Genomic DNA, 19,695 nt, shown 5'->3' with positions numbered 1-19,695 from the left:
ATTCAAAACACTACAACACTGCCACTTTGGGTTGTGTAATGAGTAGTTTTTCTCAGTACAACACTAGTATAATCAGTTATATATCCACTCAATTAAATTTGGAAAGATGCAAGCTTTGCTTCCGAATGCCCAAAGTAAAGATACAGTATCAGTTTAATATTTTGTTAACCCAGGTCTGCAAGTCTTCATTCACAATGAATATTTAACTTATATGTAACAGCTGGAAAGCGTGCAATATGTAAACAATATGATTTACACACTAGAAACTCCTGCACAATCTGCACATTTTTAAATGCTCATGACAAATGTCTCTACCTGCACCTTAACTGCAATTTTCGCTTGATATCTGTATAAAGTTGACGATTCTGAAATTTTCGACCCTTTCAACACTTTCTCTTATCTGCTGTCAATCCCACAATCAATTGAACAAGCTTGTTGCTTGACTCCCATAGGAATGAATTGAGAGCGCCCACTCCCCTCCTCTTGCTCTTTGCCAATGTAAACGCATCATAACTGACTTCAGTGAAAACAGGAAAGTCACAGGAAGAGCAAGTCATTACATTTTTATAACATAACACACCAATAAATCATTTGCAGTAAGACCTGGATTGTCTATTATTCACACAGGCTCAATCTTGACTCCAAGTCAATGTAATTTTCATACACTTTTTATTTTTTTATTTTTATCTCTTTCCCTATAGATTTGATGTCAGACCCAAAGATGTTCTGCCTCATCTCCAATGACTCTTTTGCCTCCATGCAGCCATCAACCTCATTGGCTCAGGACCTTTATGGCTCCACCCCTCACCCTTTTAGTCAGTCCCTGTCCTCTTGTGACACAGAAATTACTGCCCATCTTTCCACCCACTCACAGTCTTTCCGGAAAGAGTCATCTCGACCTCGTGGATTGCCTCGGACCTCAAGTTCTGCGGGATCTGCTTTTCCAGATCCTTCTCTGCCCGAGTTCAGCCTGTACCCTCCACCCCGTCGTGGAGGACTGGATCCTGTCTGTGAAATGGAGGCCTCCAGGTCACAGAGGGTGACAGAGAGCTCTGAGCAGCCAGATTTTAGAACTCCCAGCACTTCAGGAACGGAATGTCACAGATATCATCCGAAGGAGCACCTCAGGATATCACGGTCTGTTTCCCGAGAGACAGGGGAAGGAGAGTGTGCTGGGGAAGGGGGGTCTGGGTTGTACCAGTCAGAGGGTGTACAGGGTGGTCGGGAAAGAAAAGGTGGACAGAGTGCCGAAAGTTTGCGGAGTTTAAGCACACGCAGTAGTGGCTCCACTGAGAGCTACTGCAGTGGGACGGACCGGGATACCAACAGTACTCTGAGCAGCCTGCACAGTGAGCAGACCAGCTCCACGCACGTAGAGAGTCTACTGTCATTATCTGGTGATGAGAAGGTAAATGCAGGACATACCGACCCACGTAACTCTAATGTGGCCTCGGGGGAGGCGAATAAAAACCCCCATGCCAATGAACTTGCTACCAAAATGCCCGTCGGCGATGCTCCCAAACCCACAAACTCAGAGGGCCAACAGGGGGAAGGAACTGTGGAGGTGGCATCAAGGACTAGCGCAGATGTCTCTGCTGGTGTCACCCACCAGCACCAGGAGGCAGAACCAGACAAAGTGCATCCCAAAACAGCCAATCTTGTTCACCGGGCTGCCTCCTCATCTGCTGCCAGCCATAGTGGCCGGCGGCGCAATGGTAAGCAGCGCGCAAGCAGTTTTGACGCCAGCAGACACCGGGCGGGTATATTTTTGGGGGTGTGGTGTGGAAGAGTCTCTCTGTGGTGTTTTTGTGAGGGGAGGGGGAGTCTAGTGTTATGAGAGAGATTTTTTTTGTGTCTAGAGTATACTCTACACACAAGATTTTAGCAGACTCCTCATCCAGCACACTCCACTCCTGCCCCTCTCCCGAGGATCGCCGTGGCCCCTCGCTACGGGCAAAAATGAATGGTGTGCAAACCCATGGTCAGAAGTACAAGGAAAAGGAACGGGAGAAAGACAAGGAGAAGGGCAAACGCAAAGCTTCACGACGCACTCCAAGCACAGGCAGTGCCAAAACTCATGCCCGGGTCTTGAGCCTGGACAGCAGCACTACTGCTTGCCTTAATGACCCCCACCATTTGGGGGCACCAGCAAGTTCCAGACCCCTTACCACCTCCAAGTCGGACCTGGAGGCAAAAGAGGGGGAGGTGTTGGATGCGGCATCCCTACTGGGAAGGGCCTCTCAGCTTGAGTCAGTGACCCGGTCGAGAAACAGTCTGCCCTGCCCTATTTCCCTTAGTCACACGCAAGACGCAACAACAGGATCTCGAGGTGAGCACACAGTAATGCGAGTTTGTATATGCACTTATTCGCTAAGGTCTGGGAGATGATTAAAATGGTAGTTCACCTAGAAATAAAAGTTGTCATTTACTCACCCTCATGTCATCCCAAACTGTATATTTGGTTCCATGAACTGCAAAAAGGAGAAGTTTATCAGAATGTTCATGCGGCTCTTTGCCATACATTGGAAGAGGATGGTGACCTGGGGCTGTCCAAGGTTCAAAAATGATAAAACTATAAAACACCCAAGCCATACAGCTTTGTGTCAGGAACATACTTAAATTTAAAGATGCAATGTAACAGAAGTAAAGTCCACTGGTTGTTGAATGGATGGCGGCAGATCTGAATGCAAGCTTGCAGTTGGGTTGTAAGAAGGGTCAGGGTTTAACCAGACTGAATGATGAGAGAAGTCTGTTATATGTCATCAGAGAGTCCAGAGATGTTTTAATGGAAGATTGAATTATGGCATTTTGATTAAAAATTACAAGGTGAAAAAATGAAACACATTTCATGGATAATTTCATGCCGCCAGGTCATTATTCACTTTCAAATCTCATTTATGTTTGCATATATTAAAATATGGCATGACAAGACATGGCATGGCAGGTTTGACATCAGTAATGCAGGCAGTGAATAGTACATCACTATTTGTAACTGATTGTGATTGGTGAACCAATTCGGAATATGCCCACATTTGAATCACACAAATGAAATTTTCAGTAAAGAAAGACTATTCCTCACAGATATTTGTCTTGAAAGACATTGGTCACCTTTCACTTTCAATGAATTGTAAAGAACAAACAACATTCTGCCCAGAGTGAAAAACATTTAGAATCAAATGAGGGTGAGTAAATGATGACAAAATTTTAATTATTGGGTGACTATCACTGTAAGTCGTGATCTCATTCTGAGATCATTCCGAAGTGCTAGACATCTGAGTTCTGCAGCGGGTCAGAGCACAGATGGATGTTTTTCAGCAGAATGTAGCCGATCAGATAAACAAGCTTTGCCCAGAAGCTTGTAGATGTACATGCAGTGTGTTTTGCCAGTGCAGCTGCGACCTACAAACCCCTGCAGAATTACTGAAGTCTTACTCTGACAGCCTGTTGAATCTATATATAGGAGATCTGCAGGGTTTGTTCTTTCCTCTGCTCCACAGTGATCATGCAGTCTTTGTGTAACATTTGCTTGTGAATTGCAGTGTGAATGTGGATTCAGTAATCATAAAACAATTTGGCACCTATTTAAAACTTTACCGACTGCTAATCACGTGTGATCAAATGTTTGAAAACGGATCTTAATTTCAGATTTTATTGTTTCTCTAATCATATTTTCAATTTTTGTTTTGTGTTTGGGAGTGTGGTATGTGGTATTGTGTGTGATGTTTAGATGCGTGTTTATTTGTATGATATCTTTTCTTGTGTGTTTGTGCTAATGTTTAGAGAGTTTGAAATTTAAGCTCTGTGCATTTCTGTGTGATGTTTATTCCACAGCGCCATTAACTGGATCATGTTTGAGGGAGCAATGTCTAATGTTCTTTGTCATGCTTCTGATGTCTTTTCTTAAGGCTTATTGCTCACAAATTAAATGGTCAAAAACATTGCAAAAGCATTGTTCTAGAGTAAACCATTCTGTCTTGATTAACACCCCTTTTGGTCCAGCATGAGATTGTTTTATTGTAGTAATAACATTTTACTTTCAGTGATAAGTCATCAGATAAGGTCAAAGTTCATCCGCAGTGGGAGTGCTGCAGTTACAGTTCATGTTTAAAACTGCTTGCAAAGGCGATGCGTTTAACCATGTAGGAAGATGACAAAACAGATTTAGTTTATAATATGCATTTATTACAGGAAGTTGGAACCACATTACCTTGAATTTTACTTTTTTATTTTAATCACAATATGTTGTATGCAAGTTCTTCTTTAACTGTGCCATGTTCAGCAAAACTTTGCGGGACTTTGAGGACATATAATTATTTTGATATTATATTTCAAATGTAAATATGAAATATATATACATGTATGTGTGTGTGTGTGTGTGTGTCAGGGATGGAACGGTTTGCGGAAAAAAATGTAACCGTACGGTTCTCCACACATTGTTTGGCACGTGCTAGGACCGCGGTTCAACTTAAATCTGACAATGTGTCTGTGAAATGTTTTGTTATAAGTAACACGTAAAACAAACAGGGTTCGGCTAATGTATGTTTCTGTTTTTCCAAATACATTTTTATTCAGTTATCGAATAACCTTACAATAATCACATGATCCAGGATTAATTTTCTTTTATGCACACACACACACACACACACACACACACACACACACACACACACACACACACACACACACACACACACACACACACACACACAAAAAAAACTTAAATGTGACACCCCATCCCCAGCCTGTTAATATAAAATACAGTGACATTCAAAATGACTTTTAAGTTACAATACATTGAATTAAGGAATATAATTACTTTTGAGGTAACAGAAGAAAGGGTCCCAAATCTTGTGAAAATGTTGCCTTTTTAAAGATATCTGGTTCGTTCCAAGTGCAGAGTAGATATCAGTTCCTCAAGCCATAGTTTGACAGCGGGAGGATTAACCTTTTTCCAGAACAGTAATAACTTGGCTGTTATCAAACAATACGTAAGAAAGTTCTGTTGAGCACTGTTCAATGAACATGTATAATTAGAACGTCCTAATATAATGAGCACAGGGTCTGGAGCCAAGTTTACATTAAGAATATCTGAAAGCACTTTAAATACTTCACACCAGAATCCCTGTATTTTATGACCGAAAATAAAACTATGAGCTAAATCAGCATCCTCTGATTTACATTTGTCACAAATAGGAGAGGCATTGGGGAAAATCCTATGCAACTTCTTTTTAGGGAAGTCTAATCTATGTAGAACCTTAAATTGACTGAGGGATAGTCTAGTGTTGACTGAATGGTTTATCAATATCCTCCAAGCCACTCTGCCAAACCTACTCAGAGATTCCAACTCCAATCTCTCGCTCCCATTCCTCTCTGATCAACTTTGTAGAAGGGGAAGTAGCTGCTAGTAACCTTCCATAAATAAAAGATAGCTGACATTTGTTTCCCCTGAACTGTATTAGACAATCATCAGTGACTGAGGGTGGGACCTCCTCTAGGGAAACTTTGTATGTACGCAAGTAATTCCTTATTTGTAAAAATCTGAAAAAATGTTTTTTTGGGAGGTTATATTTCTGTTGTAATTGCATAAAGGAAGCTAAAGCCCCATCAAGATAAAGGTCCTTGACTGTGCATATACCCAATTCCTTCCATTGAGTAAAGGTTGTATCCAACCTTGAAGCGGGGAATGATGGGTTATTTGCAATTGGAATTAAGAGAGAGAGTGATTTTATCTTAAGATATTCTCTCATCTGTTTCCAAATGCGTAACTGACTCTTTATGACAATACTATTAACTGCTGCTTGGTCTAATATCACTGGGGAGAGTAGCACTGCTACCAAGATCATAAGGATTGCAGTAATCCCGCTCTATCTGGAATCCCCAATCTGGGGCAGCAGCAGACTGTTCCAACCATTGTGCAAAAAACTTGTAAATGAGTGGCCCAGTAATGAAGGCGGGAATATTGTGGGGGGGAACAAACCTCATTTTTGTTTTTGTTTAGATGGATTTTGTTTGTTTGTGTGACTCTTTTGGATAGAAAGGGAAGAATAATCAAAAATCTAGGTGTTTTTAAAGAAGGACTTGGGCAATAGTATTGGAATATTACGAAAAATAATATAATATTTGAGGAAGAAATATCATTTTTTATCACATTTATTCTGCCCATTAGGGAGATTGGGAGAGTCCTCCAGTAGTGTATACATTTTTTTGTAACTTAGACAGCAAGGGGTTTGAAATAAGATTTGAAGAGCAGAGAATATTTATAAGTAACCACAATTCCCCAAGTATACTATTTTCCTTTTTTTCCTTGGGAAACTTTAAATGGGGAAGAATGTATTACGGACAAATCCTTCAAACCAATGGGCATGAGTTCACTTTTTTCAAAGTTAACTTTAAAGCCAGAAAATTTCCCAAAGGTATTGATGGTCTTGAGTATAACAGGAAGGCTCACCTGTGGTTGAGTAATATAAAGCAAAATATCATCTGCAGTATGTTTCTGTTGATGGATGCAAATTCTGGCTTTTCACAGCGATTTAAAAAAAAAAAAACACTTGGACCAACTATTCACTCTTGTTCAATGCGAATGCCATATGCTGGAATTTGAGCAGTCATTTATGCCATTATCACCCAGGTGCTGATAGCTCGCGTGCACAGGTGAGACCTGAACAGCACACGTTGATATCTGTTTAAACTATACTCATGTAAGCTTTGCCAGTTTAAACATTTAAGAACCAGAGGACATGAGCTCGTGTGCGCTCGTGTTGGGAAGATTTTTGGGTGATTTGTCATGTGAAGTGTTCTGAAGCGTGCAAAAGGGCGTGAAAGGATATTAAGATATATTTGGATATTTGTGTTTAATTGTGTTAGTTCACACAAAATTATGACAAAATGCCCGTCTTCGTAAGTATCCTATAGCAGATATAGGCTAAACGTACTGGATCTCTGGTCTCTGCAAGGTCTGGTCTATTATGCTTTTTCACTTTTTCAGCTTTAGTTAGTCTGTAATGTTGCTGTTTGAGCATAAAAATGCTCTACAAAGTTACAAAGTTTAAAGTCCACTTCAAAAGGCGATATTTTATTTAACAGAAATCACTTTTTTCAAAAAACTACAGTACACAACTCGTTTGGACTACAACGCATATTTTCTGGGATTTGTGATTTCACAAATACAGACAAATGGGACGAGACCTGGTTGAGCTGCACTAGAGAAGGCAACACGCTAGCTTTCTCAAGGCAGACAAGCTTTGAGTGGTTACAATCATTCGGGTTTAAATCGCGCTCTAATTGATTTGATTTTGACACAATATTTAGACTGAAGCTTGCAGGCGGCTATGGTAAGGGGTATGACATTTCCCGACCAGGCGCCGAGTGAAGCCGGTCACAACACACACTGGCCCAGCTAACCAATCACAGCACATTATGTATTTCAGAAGACGGGCCTTCATTTGATACAGGAACTATTTAAGCCATTCATACCAGACTGGAGAGAGAGGTGTTGTAATATGTGAAAAATAATGTGTTTCTCGCACAACGTAGTATAAGAGCCTGTTCTAGTACACCCCCAAAACAAAATCAAGACTTTGTAAAAGAGAGTAATAGGACCAGTTTAATGTGACAGCACTTTCTTAATATTAATCAAACAGCAACAAAAAATAAATCACTCACTGCTCTTGACTGAATAGCTTTTGTAACTTTAATAAAGATACATCTTTAAATTATAGTCAAATATGCAATGCTGTTTTACATTTCATTACTTTATTAAATTTCTGTAACTAATGTTAGACATACCCCCAACCCCCCCCCCCCCCCCCCCCCCCCCCCCCCCCATGAAAATCACTGTCAGTTTATTTTATTTGTATCTTTACTCTATTGTATTTATTTGTGCTGTTGCTTGTAGTTAGATTATTCTTATTTTCTTTATTTTTATTTGACAGTATAGTTTTTCCCTAAACATAGCATGTACCGAACCATACCGAAACTGTGACTCTCAAACCATGATACAAACCGAACCGTGAGTAAGTTGAATCGTTCCACCCCTAATGTATGTGTGTGTAAATAAATATAAATATTTAAAAAATAAATATGTATAAATACTGTATACATATATATTTTAATATAACCTATTCATTTTTTTTAATAATTAAACATTATATATCAGGAGTTTCTTATGCTCATCAAGGCTGCATTTATTTGATCAAAAACACAGGAAAAAAAATATAATATTGTGAAATATTATTATGATGTAAAATAACATTTTTCTATTTTAATATACATTAAAATGTAATTTATTCCTGTGATGCAAAGCTGAATTTTCAGCATCATTACTTCAGTCTTGAGTATGATCAGTGTCACATGATCCTTCAGAAATCATTCTAATATGCTGAATTATTATCAGTGCTGGAAACTGTTGTGCTGCTTAATGTTTTTTAGGAACCTGTGATACTTTTTTTCAGGATTCTTTGATGAATAAAAAGTTAAAAAGAAGAGCATTTTTTAAAAATTTAAAATAAGTTCTACAGTTCAAAAGTTTGGGGTCAGTACATTTTTTATTTTTTTTGGAAAGAAATTAAAAATTTTATTCAGCAAGGATGTGTTAAATTGTTAAGAAGTGATAGCAAAAATGTATATTGTTAGAAAATATTTATATTTGGAATAAATTGCTGTTCGTTTTAACTTTTTATTCATCAAAGAATCCTGAAAAAAAGTATTGCAGTTTCCAAAAAAATAATTGGAAGCACGGAATAAATTGCTGTTCGTTTTAACTTTTTATTCATCAAAGAATCCTGAGATTTCTTAAGGACCATGTGACTCTTTATACTGGAGTAATGGCTGATGGAAATTCAGCTTTGCATCAGAGAAATAAATTATATTTTAAAGGATGTTAAAATAGAAACCATTATTTCATATTGTAGTAACATTTTGCAAGATTACAGTTTTTTATGTATTTTTGATTAAATAAATGCAGCATTGATGACTTATTTAAAAAACATTACAAGTCTTACTGATCCCAATTATTTGACTGGTAGTGTATATAAACTATACTTCTTGAGCCTTTGTGCACACCTTATCACCAGCGTTTTAAGAGATGTTTTTCGAGGCGTCTTGTGTGTTCATACCCAAGCAATCTTCGCTGGCGATGAGTTTTTACTGGCCACGACTTGGTGCCGCTCAAGCACAAAACGGTCTTGCCGAGCACACATTGATACTTAACGACAAAGAGGAAGTATGTAGACGAAGAAGAAGCATAGAGGCAAGATGTATGTAGAGCTGCTGGTCTCATTGGTGTCTGAACACAAAGAGCTTTATGACAAAAAGTGACAGAGACTTTATGACAAACGTGACAGAGAGGGAGCTGTTATGAAGAGGAATTGCAGATCAAATAGAATTCGGTGTGTATCGGTGTATTTCTGTTTTTCATTAAGCGCCATCTAATGTCACGGGAGTGAATTTGCACATTTACTCTGCTCATCGCCAGCAAAAATCGCTTGGGTATGAACACAAAGACACATCGAAAAACATCTTGAAAAACGTTGGCGATAATCGTCCCAGTGTGCACAAGGCTTTAGATTGAAATTTTTTTGATACCATATGGCAATACATCATTAGGCACTTTGCATTTGTGTTTAATCTGTGTGTTTGATGATTCTTGTGTCTACATTGGTCTTGCATGCAGCATTGCATGTTGCTAGTTCAATAAAAGCTCATTTTTGGTGGCCCTCCTGTCTTTGTCTTCTTACGGCAGCCCCTGGGAATGACGACACAGTCACGTTTCGCAGAGAGCGTAGTACGTTTCGTCGGCAAGCGGTGCGTAGACGGCACAACGCAGGAAGTAACTCCACACCCCCAGCCTCTATCATCGGATCCCCACTCAGGTACGACTCACCCGGGGAGGGATTGAACGGTTGCAGAACACCAGCTTTAACTCACCTCTGCTGATGCCCACATCATGATTCTTATCAGCATGTTTCACCTCCTTCCTCTTTTGCTAACACACCTTTAACTGCCATTTCGACACTTCTCTGGGGCATCACATGAAATTTAATCCTTAATTTGCTTGCTACCCTCTTCTTAATACTGTAAGGACTTAAAACCTGTCATTAGAGAAGCCCAAGCTGATCTCTTTCTGAACATTGTGCTGGTACAGGAAGCCAGCGTTCTTGCATGTTGCCTTCTATGCCTTCTTTCAATGCAATTCAAGTCTTATTTTGTTTTTGCATGAGTTGTTTCGATACTTCTGTTTATTTTTTCCCAGTATCTATTCATGTGCTTTCACTTATTTTATCCTGTTCTGATGAACCACGTCACATGGTGTCTTACTTCACCCTCACTGTCACACACTTACACATGCTGCTTCTGGAGTCTTTACTACTGTATCCCTTAGAGTTACAGTCACTGCGTCCTTCTCTTATATACTAAATCTTTCCATAACCCCCAGACACAATCATCCTTGCCACCATAGACAGCTTTAGATGAAGAGAGAGTGTTTGAGTGCTTTGTTTCATCATCAGGCCTGGGGCATGTCTTTCTCTCTTGAAGTATCATGATGCTTTCAGTAAACAAACTTTCAGTTTCTCCAGTCAAGTTCTCTGAAATCACTCACAGGCTTTGTTCAGTCAACTTAATTTGCTTAGTTGTTTTTTAGGCCAAAGAGCAAAATCCACATGGAGATTTATTTTTAAAAACCTGATCCAAAACAAATCCACAGTTCAAAAGTTTAGGATTTATTTTTTGAATGAGCAAGCAAGTGTGCATTAAGCACACCATCCAAATGAATGTGTAAACACAGTGATGCCTATAAATGCTTATGTTGCACTGATGAGTTCGGCAGTTTTCTATTTTTCCTATTTTTATGTCTTTTCTTTAAATGATGGTAGTCAGCTATCTTATTACACTTGTTTTGTTAATGATTATGTCATTACTATGACAGCTAATGTAAATATTAGGAATGTGGCAAACAAAATGTTCAAAACTGACTAGTCGATTGGTTGCCTGACTAACCAGTCAATTAAAGGGGTCATGTGATATGATTTAAAAATTTTCCTTTCTCTTTGGAGTGTTACAAGCTCTTGGTGCATAAAGAAAATCCGTAAAGTTGCAAAGACTAAAGTCTCAAATCCGAAGAGATATTCTTTATAAAAGTTAAGAGTCAACCACACCCCCCTAAAATGGCTCATTCTAACACGCCCTTGCATGTCTACGTCACGATGTGGGAAGATTTGCATAATGCCATCCAAATGTTCATGCAAAGAAAGAAGGCGTAACTTTTATTATCATGTTGTGGAGACGCTGTGTGTTTCGTTGTGAAAGCTACTTTGTTTGGCCTTCCAAAAGAGGACACAACAGGAAATCAGTGGTTAAGTTGTTTTTACAACACTGTTCCGGAGCAGTTCAAACCAAATATTCAGATGTGTGCAGCGCATTTCACGGAGGACAATTTGGCCAATCACAACACACTGGATAGCTGGCCAATCAGCATACACCTCGCTTTTCAGAACGATGAGCTTTGTAATAATTGACGCGTTTCAGAAAGGCGGGGCATAGCGGAGCAACAAAATAATGTTTTTTTTTTTAACCTTAAACCACATAAACACATTGCATTACACCAAATACACAAAATAATGTTCTTTTTAGCAACATCATATGACCCCTTTAATCAACAACAAATAAACAGGGAAGCCCAGCTTTGTCTTTTGCAAGATTTTTGTGCATTGTGAACAAAGCCATCTATTTTCCTTCACTCTGTTTCTACCTGGTGATGTTCTGTTTGCACACACACACAAACCTCAAAATCGCTTGTGCTTTTTCTAGCGGTGAAATCAAAATATCATTCTCTTCTCTTTCCGTTCAGCTCCCCTCTCATTTTACACTTCCTGTCAGCTCTCATGACACCTCCAGAACCCCCATTCCTCTATCACATCCGTTTGTCTGTTTTTCTCTTTAAATTTGACCTTGCACTTCCTTCTAGCATCTTGTTCTATTTTTGTCCTCCTTTATATACACACACACTCAATCTTACTTTATGGGTGGGCACAAGTACCTAAAAATTCAGTTCTTTTTCACCTTCCAAAACATTTCACTGAACAAAAATCAGAAACAACTAACTTTGGCATTAATTTCAGGAAGTCACAATCTTAATGTGACTCTTATGACAGTGTTATGTTAGCATCAGTATATGTACATATATCGTATATACTATTATGGTATTTATTAGCATTTTGAAATTTGAACTATTTTTGAGTTGACACAAAATATGAGCGTGAAGCTTATGATGCAATCAGTGTTGTTTTAGTATTTTTATATACTATTATAGTATTCATTAGTATTTTAAATTAGTATTTTAAGTTTTTCCATCTAAAATTTGTTTTGTTCTATTATCAAATAGCTAAAAAAAATTTTTTAACAGTCTTAATTGTAGTTAACAATAACAACACAGGTGCAACATTATCATCAAAGGGTACTTGCTGAGTACTCATTTGACTTCTTTGTCGATTACTAAAGTTGACAACATGACCAAAATGCCCATCCCTGTGTCCCACATCTGAAGTCTGTTACTCATTCTGAATCATGCATATTTCTGCTCCTCCAGTCTGCAGGAAGCTCTGAGTCAGGTATCTCAAGCTTCAGGGTCACAGGTCAGAGGTCAGCCATCCCGCACGCCGTCTCAGGTGACGGTATTGAGCACTAGTGCCTCCCTGCTGGTCAGGAATGGAAGTGCGCAGCTGGAGGGCTGTCTGGATAAGGCGTCCACTGTGGGCGTGGCCAGCCTGCAGGATGACTTTGGTATGCACTGTAAAATTGCCTGCTGTCTGTCACATCATCTTGTTATCGTCATACCTTCCTGTTATATTTGCGTCCTGTGTGTCTCACATTTGCATGCTGTCTTTCTCACTATTTGTCATGCCTGCAAGCTGTTTCTTATTATATCCATTTGCATGTCATTTTCTGGTATCAATATTCAGTCAGTGTTCATCTGTAGGTTTTCATCAGGTTGTATTGGCTGTGGAACTTAATCGTTATTTATCAGTTTACTGATTTTTCTGCATGTATTTGTGTGTTTGGGATCACACTGATTACACCACTAACATCATGATCTTATATCAGATTTTGCATGCATGTATATGTGACATGGTCTTTCTTTGGTCAGTCAAACTTTTCCCTGGTGGTCTAGGGGTATTGATGTGCTCCCACTGCTGCGGTTAAGGTTTGCTTCCGGTCAAGGAACATGCTTGCTTATTTCCTCCCGTGATCAATAATGCATCTATATGCCTATAAATATCTCTTGTTTTTGAATAGACAAATGCAACAAAATCACAGTATAGTGGGTTTTTATGAGTGTATGAGGCTCATACAGTCATAAAAAAATGCATCTAGAGAAAGGATTGTTTTGGTCTTGTGTGCACCTGGTATTAACTTTGGTCGCATTGAAGATGTTTCATGAACTTTATTGGCTGTCCAATTGTTTGGCTTAAATTTTAAACATGCATTTCTGATTTTGTCTGAATGTGTTATTGGCTGTCCACTTGTGATCAGATCACTTAATGGAAACCATAACAATTAATGTTGTTACAGGCTGTCAAGTGTTAGTTTTTTTAATTTCCTCTAGAATTTTATTCTTGCAACTGTATTATATTAAGAATTTCTCATGGTGTAGTGTAGAATTCTCAGTGGTTCTCTCTTACCCCTTCCAAATGAGATTTCATATCATATTCCTAATTTTAAGAACATTTTAACATTCTTAGCCGTTTTATTTACTGTCTTTGTACCATTGCCTGATACATTGGACAAAAACTACCATTTAAATTTCTTTCAAAAATAACTTTTGTTTACCAAGGATGTATTAAATTGATCAAAAATTACATTAAAGACATTTATCATATTTAAAAATATTTAAGTTTCAAATAAATGCTGTTATTTTACATATTTTGTTTTTAAAACAATTTTTCTGTTTTTACAGTATTTTTAATCAAATGAATGCAGCCCTGGTGAGAATAAGAGACATGATTTAGTTATTGTCATTAAACTAAATCATGAAATAAATTAAGTTGATAGTAATCAACTGCCACACGTAATGTATAAATAAAAAGGCTTTATTATAAACAGACAGGAAAAATAAAGCTCTTAGAGCCACTGTGCAATGCAGCATTCACAGCTTTCCTGATTACAATGAGAGTGATCTAGTTTTGTTGTCATCTGCCTTGCAAGATTGAGGTCTTGTTGTTCTGAAAACCAGCAGGCATTGGGGGTCAGTGACCTGTATGTGGCAAAAGGCTTAAGTGCCACACTAATGTGACCCTTCGTGATGTCTGCTATGACCCCTGACCCCCTGTGTGTTTGTGTGATTCAGGGAAGCTGACCCCGCCTCTCTATGAGGTCGGAGGATGTGACATGTCCCTGGTGAACTTTGAGCCCGCAACCAGACGAGCGTCCAACAACCTCTGGTGAGTCACAGCTAGTGTTGAGATACTATTATAATTAGTTTTAATATTTGAGTCACAGCTAGTGTTGAGATACTATTATAATTAGTTTTAATATTTAATTTTTTTTTTTTACATTATTACTTTTTTAGTTTAAGATGTATAAATGTTTTTAATTATTTTCGCACATCATGTCACACACACACACACACACACACACACACACATACATATATATATATATATATATAATATACACACACACACACATACACACACCCCTATGCAATATATATTATATATATATATATATATATATAATATATATATATATTATAACATATTGCATAGGGGTGTGTGTGTGTGTGTGTATATATATATATATATATATATATATATATATATATATATATATATATATATATATATATATATGTGTGTGTGTGTGTGTGTATATATACATATTAGTTATTTTTTTTTTGTTTTTTTTAGTTGTATTTAATTAAGTAATGATTTGTTTGTTGTATATGAAATAGCTAGGTATTTCTCTCTGCAGGGAAACAGACTCTCACCTCTCCAGTTCTACCTCAGTTCGTTTCTACCCTCATGATCTGGTGAGTGCTACCAAATACACACAAACACAGACCGAAGGTTTTCTTTATGCAGACACTCTGAGATATAATTCAGCCACAGACTGTGAGAAAAAACATGTGACATACAGTGCAAGATTATGCATTGCGCACAATCGCGCTTGTATGACAAGCAGCACAGTTGAGACAATGAGCTCAGTGTGTGTGTTTGTGTAAACTCACCCTGGCTTAGTTCTCCTTTCCTCAGATGCGTCTGAATCGTTTGCTGTCCATGGACCCAGAGCTGTTGGAACAGCACGATGTGGACGGGAGTCCTGACTTGCAGGAGGCGTCACACTGCACGCAGGACTCCACGCATAATCACACACACTCACACATGCACCCACACAAAACCAAGCAGTACTACCGCCTCTGGCTGCTGCCGTACCTGTGGGTCAGGCTGCACTTTGATAGACTCACATTACTTGCCCTCTTCGACAGGTACACACAAACACACACATTAATGTGTATTACTGATGTGTCAGTATCAGCTCATATCCCGATGATGCTGCATGTGTTTGTCAGGAACCGAGAGGTTCTGGAGAATGTGCTCTCAGTGGCTCTGGCGGTTCTCGTGGCCTTCCTGGGTTCTGTGCTGCTAGTTAATGGGTTCTTCACAGACATTTGGGTCTTTCAGTTCTGCCTCGTTATTGCCAGTTGCCAGTACTCATTGCTGAAGGTGAGAATCACACACTTTTCAAAAACATACCAATTTAATGAATAATTTTTAATGAAAATTTGTCTTTCTGTTCTTCAATTAGAGTGTTCAACCCGACTCTTCATCACCCCGACATGTGAGTAACACACACATTCAAATACAATAACACACTACATTACAATGAGCTAAAAGCAAGTAAATTAGTGGTGGAAAAATTAATGGGATAATTTCGGTGATTAAAGGGATGGTTTACACAAAAATTAAAGTTCTGTCACCATTTAATCACCCTAAATTTGTTTCAAAGCTGTATAAATTTCTTTCTTATGCTGAACACAAAAGAAGATTGTATAATATTGGTAACCAAACAGTTAAAAAAAATATTGAGCTGCACACGTTTTCAACATTGAAAATGAAAAGAATGTCTCTTGAGCAACATATCATCATATAAGAATGATTTCTGAAGGATCATGTGACTCTGAAGACTGGAGTAATGGCTGCTAAAAAATGTGGCTTTGCCATCACCCAAAATTCATATTAAAAAAGTTACATTTTAAATTGTAGTAAAATTTCACAGTGTTACTGTTTTTTACTGTATTGTTGATCAAATAAATGCAGTCTTGGTGAGGAAAATAGACTTTTTTCAAAAACATTTAATTCATATTGCCTTCAACCCTTTAGTGTATATTCATGATTATATAAATAAATAAAATAAATTTATGCATTTAGCAAAAGGTTTTATCCAAAGCGACTTACAATGAGTTCAGGCTATCAATGTTTACCTATCATATGTTATTTAATTAATAGCACCTAGCATGATAAATTGCATTTAATTACAGACAATGCATTACTTTTTGTTGAATATAAAAAAGTTAAGTTAAATGACAGATTGGCGGTCTAACTTCAGACATGTGATGTTTTTCTCACCCCTCTGTGCATGTTTGTTTAGGGTCATAATCGAATCATCGCTTACAGCAGGCCTGTGTATTTCTGTCTGTGCTGTGGGCTGATCTGGCTGTTGCACTATGGGAGTGTAAACAGCAGCTCCACTGCAGTGTCTCTGTATGGAGTCGCTCTCACCAGCTCCGTCCTGCTGTCTCAGGCGCGGGATCTCCTCATTGGTGAGCACTGATACACATGAGGAAATAAATTCACAGCAGTTATTGTTTTGCTCTTTTATCGAAATCTGCATGCAGTACGATTTTTCTCAGCATTCCTATGAAAGAGGAAAGACATTCCAGAGCTGAGTACAGAGAAAATCCTGCTGATGTGATGAGACTTAAGTACTCTATTTTTCTGAGTTCTGTGTATATCCTGCCCAGTTTTCACTTTGTGCTTTCCCATCATCTTCTTCATTGGGCTGCTCCCTCAGATTAACACTTTCGTCATGTACCTGCTTGAGCAACTTGACATTCATGTCTTCGGAGGAAACGGTGAAACATATACACACTTTTAAATTAGGACTGATAAAAATAAGCATATGCATTGGGATTGTTTCTGAAACAATTCCTTTTAAGTCTAACAAATTATTATTTGTATATAACTTTTGATTTTAATAATGTATTAATAAATGTTGAAATGAACATGAACTAATTTTTATTGTTAGTTTGTGTTCTAAAAATCTAGTTAATTAATGTGAACAAATAGAACTGTAATAGAATTGTAAAGTTACCAATGTTTCTACTATTTATTTTTATTTACATACATTTAATTTCATAAACTACAAAACTGTATTGTGTTTTAGAGACTCATTGTTATGTCTGTCTTCACTCCCAGCATGCACCAGTCTGCTCTCATCTCTCTATAGTGTTGTGCGCAGCATCATCACCATAGCGATGCTCTATGGGTTCTGCTATGGTGCCCTAAAGGTGATGAATCACTCTACATTACTTTTGAATTCTTTCTGGATTTTGGTTGTATTTGTATGGATGCTGGATTGTTCTGTGTTGAGCACATTAAATATTCCTCTGAATATAATGTTTGTTTCAGGACTCGTGGGATCCTCAGCACATTCCTGTGCTTTTCTCAGTGTTTTGTGGGCTGTTGGTTGCTGTTTCATACCATCTCAGCCGCCAAAGCAGTGACCCCTCTGTTCTCATGTAAGTCTTAACTGTGAGTTTGTGGGTTTGTGTTTTTGATAAATAATTCTTGCATTTTTCCAGCTTTAAGTACTTTAGGTTCTTTGAATATGTACTGTCTCATGATTCAGTGCCTCTTGATTTGATGTTTACGGACCTTTTATTGTTTGACTGCACAGTGGTTAGTTTGAATTTTCTGAATATTAATATTAGCCTGTGTTTGTATAGTTCGTTAGTGCAATCAAAGGTCTTCCCTAACGTCAAAGAGAAAAATCCAGAGGATCCCCTTTCTGAAGTTCAGGATCCTTTACCAGAGAAACTCCGCAGCTCTGTGGTGAGTAATATACACATAAATCTCTCAAACATAGGTACAAACAGACGTAAATAGACACAATTGCTCTCTTCTGTTTTGAATAATGCATCCGTGTCTCTCTTTCTCTTTGGCTACAGAATGACAGACTACAGTCAGATGTGATTGTGTGTGTTGTCATTGCTGTCCTGTATTTCGCTATTCATGTCAGCACTGTCTTCATTGCCTTACAGGTAAAACACTATGATTAGTGATGCAGCAATGTTAAAACTTTGTCCGATACTGATATGCTGATAATTATACTTTGTGTGGCTGATAACCGATACATGGCCATATTAAAATATGTTCTACATTATTTTGTTTAAATAATTACAATAAAATAAAAAACACTAAAAAAACTAAAAAAAAAAATCAGTCATTACAAGAGAAATTAGGCATCACAGCATTGCAATGTAGACTATTAAAAATTAATATCCATTTTGAGATTAGCTAAAAATTACATTTAACAATGTTATTAAATCATTAATGTTTTTAAATATTAACTGGGGGTGTTAGATTACGGCAAACAATATATTTGGGTGAATATATTTGGGTGGGTAAAAAAAAAATATATATTATATATATATATATATATTTTTTTTTTTTTTTTTTTTTTTTTTTTTTTTTTTTTTTATTAATTTAATAAGCTTGCACAATAAAATCTTCCATTAAATATTCCATTAAAAAAAATCCAATATTGGCAATACAATACCATTCAATAGATTTTTTTTTTGTTTTCATCATAGAAGCCTTTAACAAATATATCACGGTTTTCACAACAATATTAAGCAGCACAAAAACAATGTTTGCAACATTGGTTATATTGAGAAATCATGTGACACTGAAGGCTGGAGTAATGACTGTTGAAAATTCAACTTTGCCATCACAGAAATAAATTACAATTAAAATGGAAAACCATTTAATAACTGTCCGAAAAAAACTGTAGTGAAATATCCAGAGGATAATAAAAAGGCAGGTCTTGACAGTTCTTGTCTCTCTTTCCTCTTTTTTAGCCTTTTTTGAGCTACGTTCTGTACGGTCTGGTTGGGGCAGTAGGGCTGTTAACTCACTACCTGTTGCCCCAGATGAGGAAACAGTTACCTTGGTACTGCTTCTCACACCCGCTGCTCAAAACCAGGGAGTACTATCAGTTTGAGATCCGGGGTAAGTCACCCTACAGATTTTGCAAATTTAAGTTATGTAAAGATAACACTCTTTGTTCTGCTGGGACTTGGTTAGCATGAACAGTACTGAAGCGTGTGTTTTCTGTGTGCAGGTGCCGCCCACGTCATGTGGTTTGAGCGTACACATGTGTGGCTGCTGTTTGTGGAGAAAAATATCCTCTATCCACTCATTGTGCTTAATGAGCTGAGTGGCAGCGCACAGGAGCTTGCCAGCCCCAAGAAACTCAACACAGAGTGAGGATTACCTCTTCAATCTGACCTCCTGTCTTATTTCCTTACATTCAGTGTTACAATGTTTTATCGACTAACTGATTGACTGTCCGCACCAGATCATTGTGTATAAGCTCAACATTGTTGTGCGTTATCATTTACAAGCATTCAAATCTTTC

The 19,695-nt window shown here is 37.8% G+C and overlaps 1 protein-coding gene across 1 annotated transcript in view; it reads left to right on the top strand.

The window, feature by feature from the left end:
- Positions 1-19,695, top strand: part of LOC109083712 (pecanex-like protein 1) — a 39,389-nt gene that overhangs the window by 9,490 nt on the left and 10,204 nt on the right. Inside the window, 17 exon segments of the mRNA XM_042769281.1 lie at positions 702-1,763; positions 1,766-2,329; positions 9,740-9,869; positions 12,584-12,777; positions 14,342-14,435; positions 14,968-15,025; positions 15,249-15,481; positions 15,566-15,719; positions 15,802-15,834; positions 16,645-16,816; positions 17,018-17,128; positions 17,472-17,563; positions 17,685-17,794; positions 18,002-18,107; positions 18,224-18,316; positions 19,136-19,286; positions 19,399-19,540. Of these exon segments, the coding sequence (XP_042625215.1) occupies positions 702-1,763; positions 1,766-2,329; positions 9,740-9,869; positions 12,584-12,777; positions 14,342-14,435; positions 14,968-15,025; positions 15,249-15,481; positions 15,566-15,719; positions 15,802-15,834; positions 16,645-16,816; positions 17,018-17,128; positions 17,472-17,563; positions 17,685-17,794; positions 18,002-18,107; positions 18,224-18,316; positions 19,136-19,286; positions 19,399-19,540 (3,499 nt within the window).

The sequence above is a fragment of the Cyprinus carpio genome, chromosome A13 (genome assembly GCF_018340385.1).
Source record: "Cyprinus carpio isolate SPL01 chromosome A13, ASM1834038v1, whole genome shotgun sequence".
Classification (NCBI taxonomy): Eukaryota; Metazoa; Chordata; class Actinopteri; order Cypriniformes; family Cyprinidae; genus Cyprinus; species Cyprinus carpio.
This window is presented reverse-complemented; position numbering and strand designations above follow the sequence as displayed.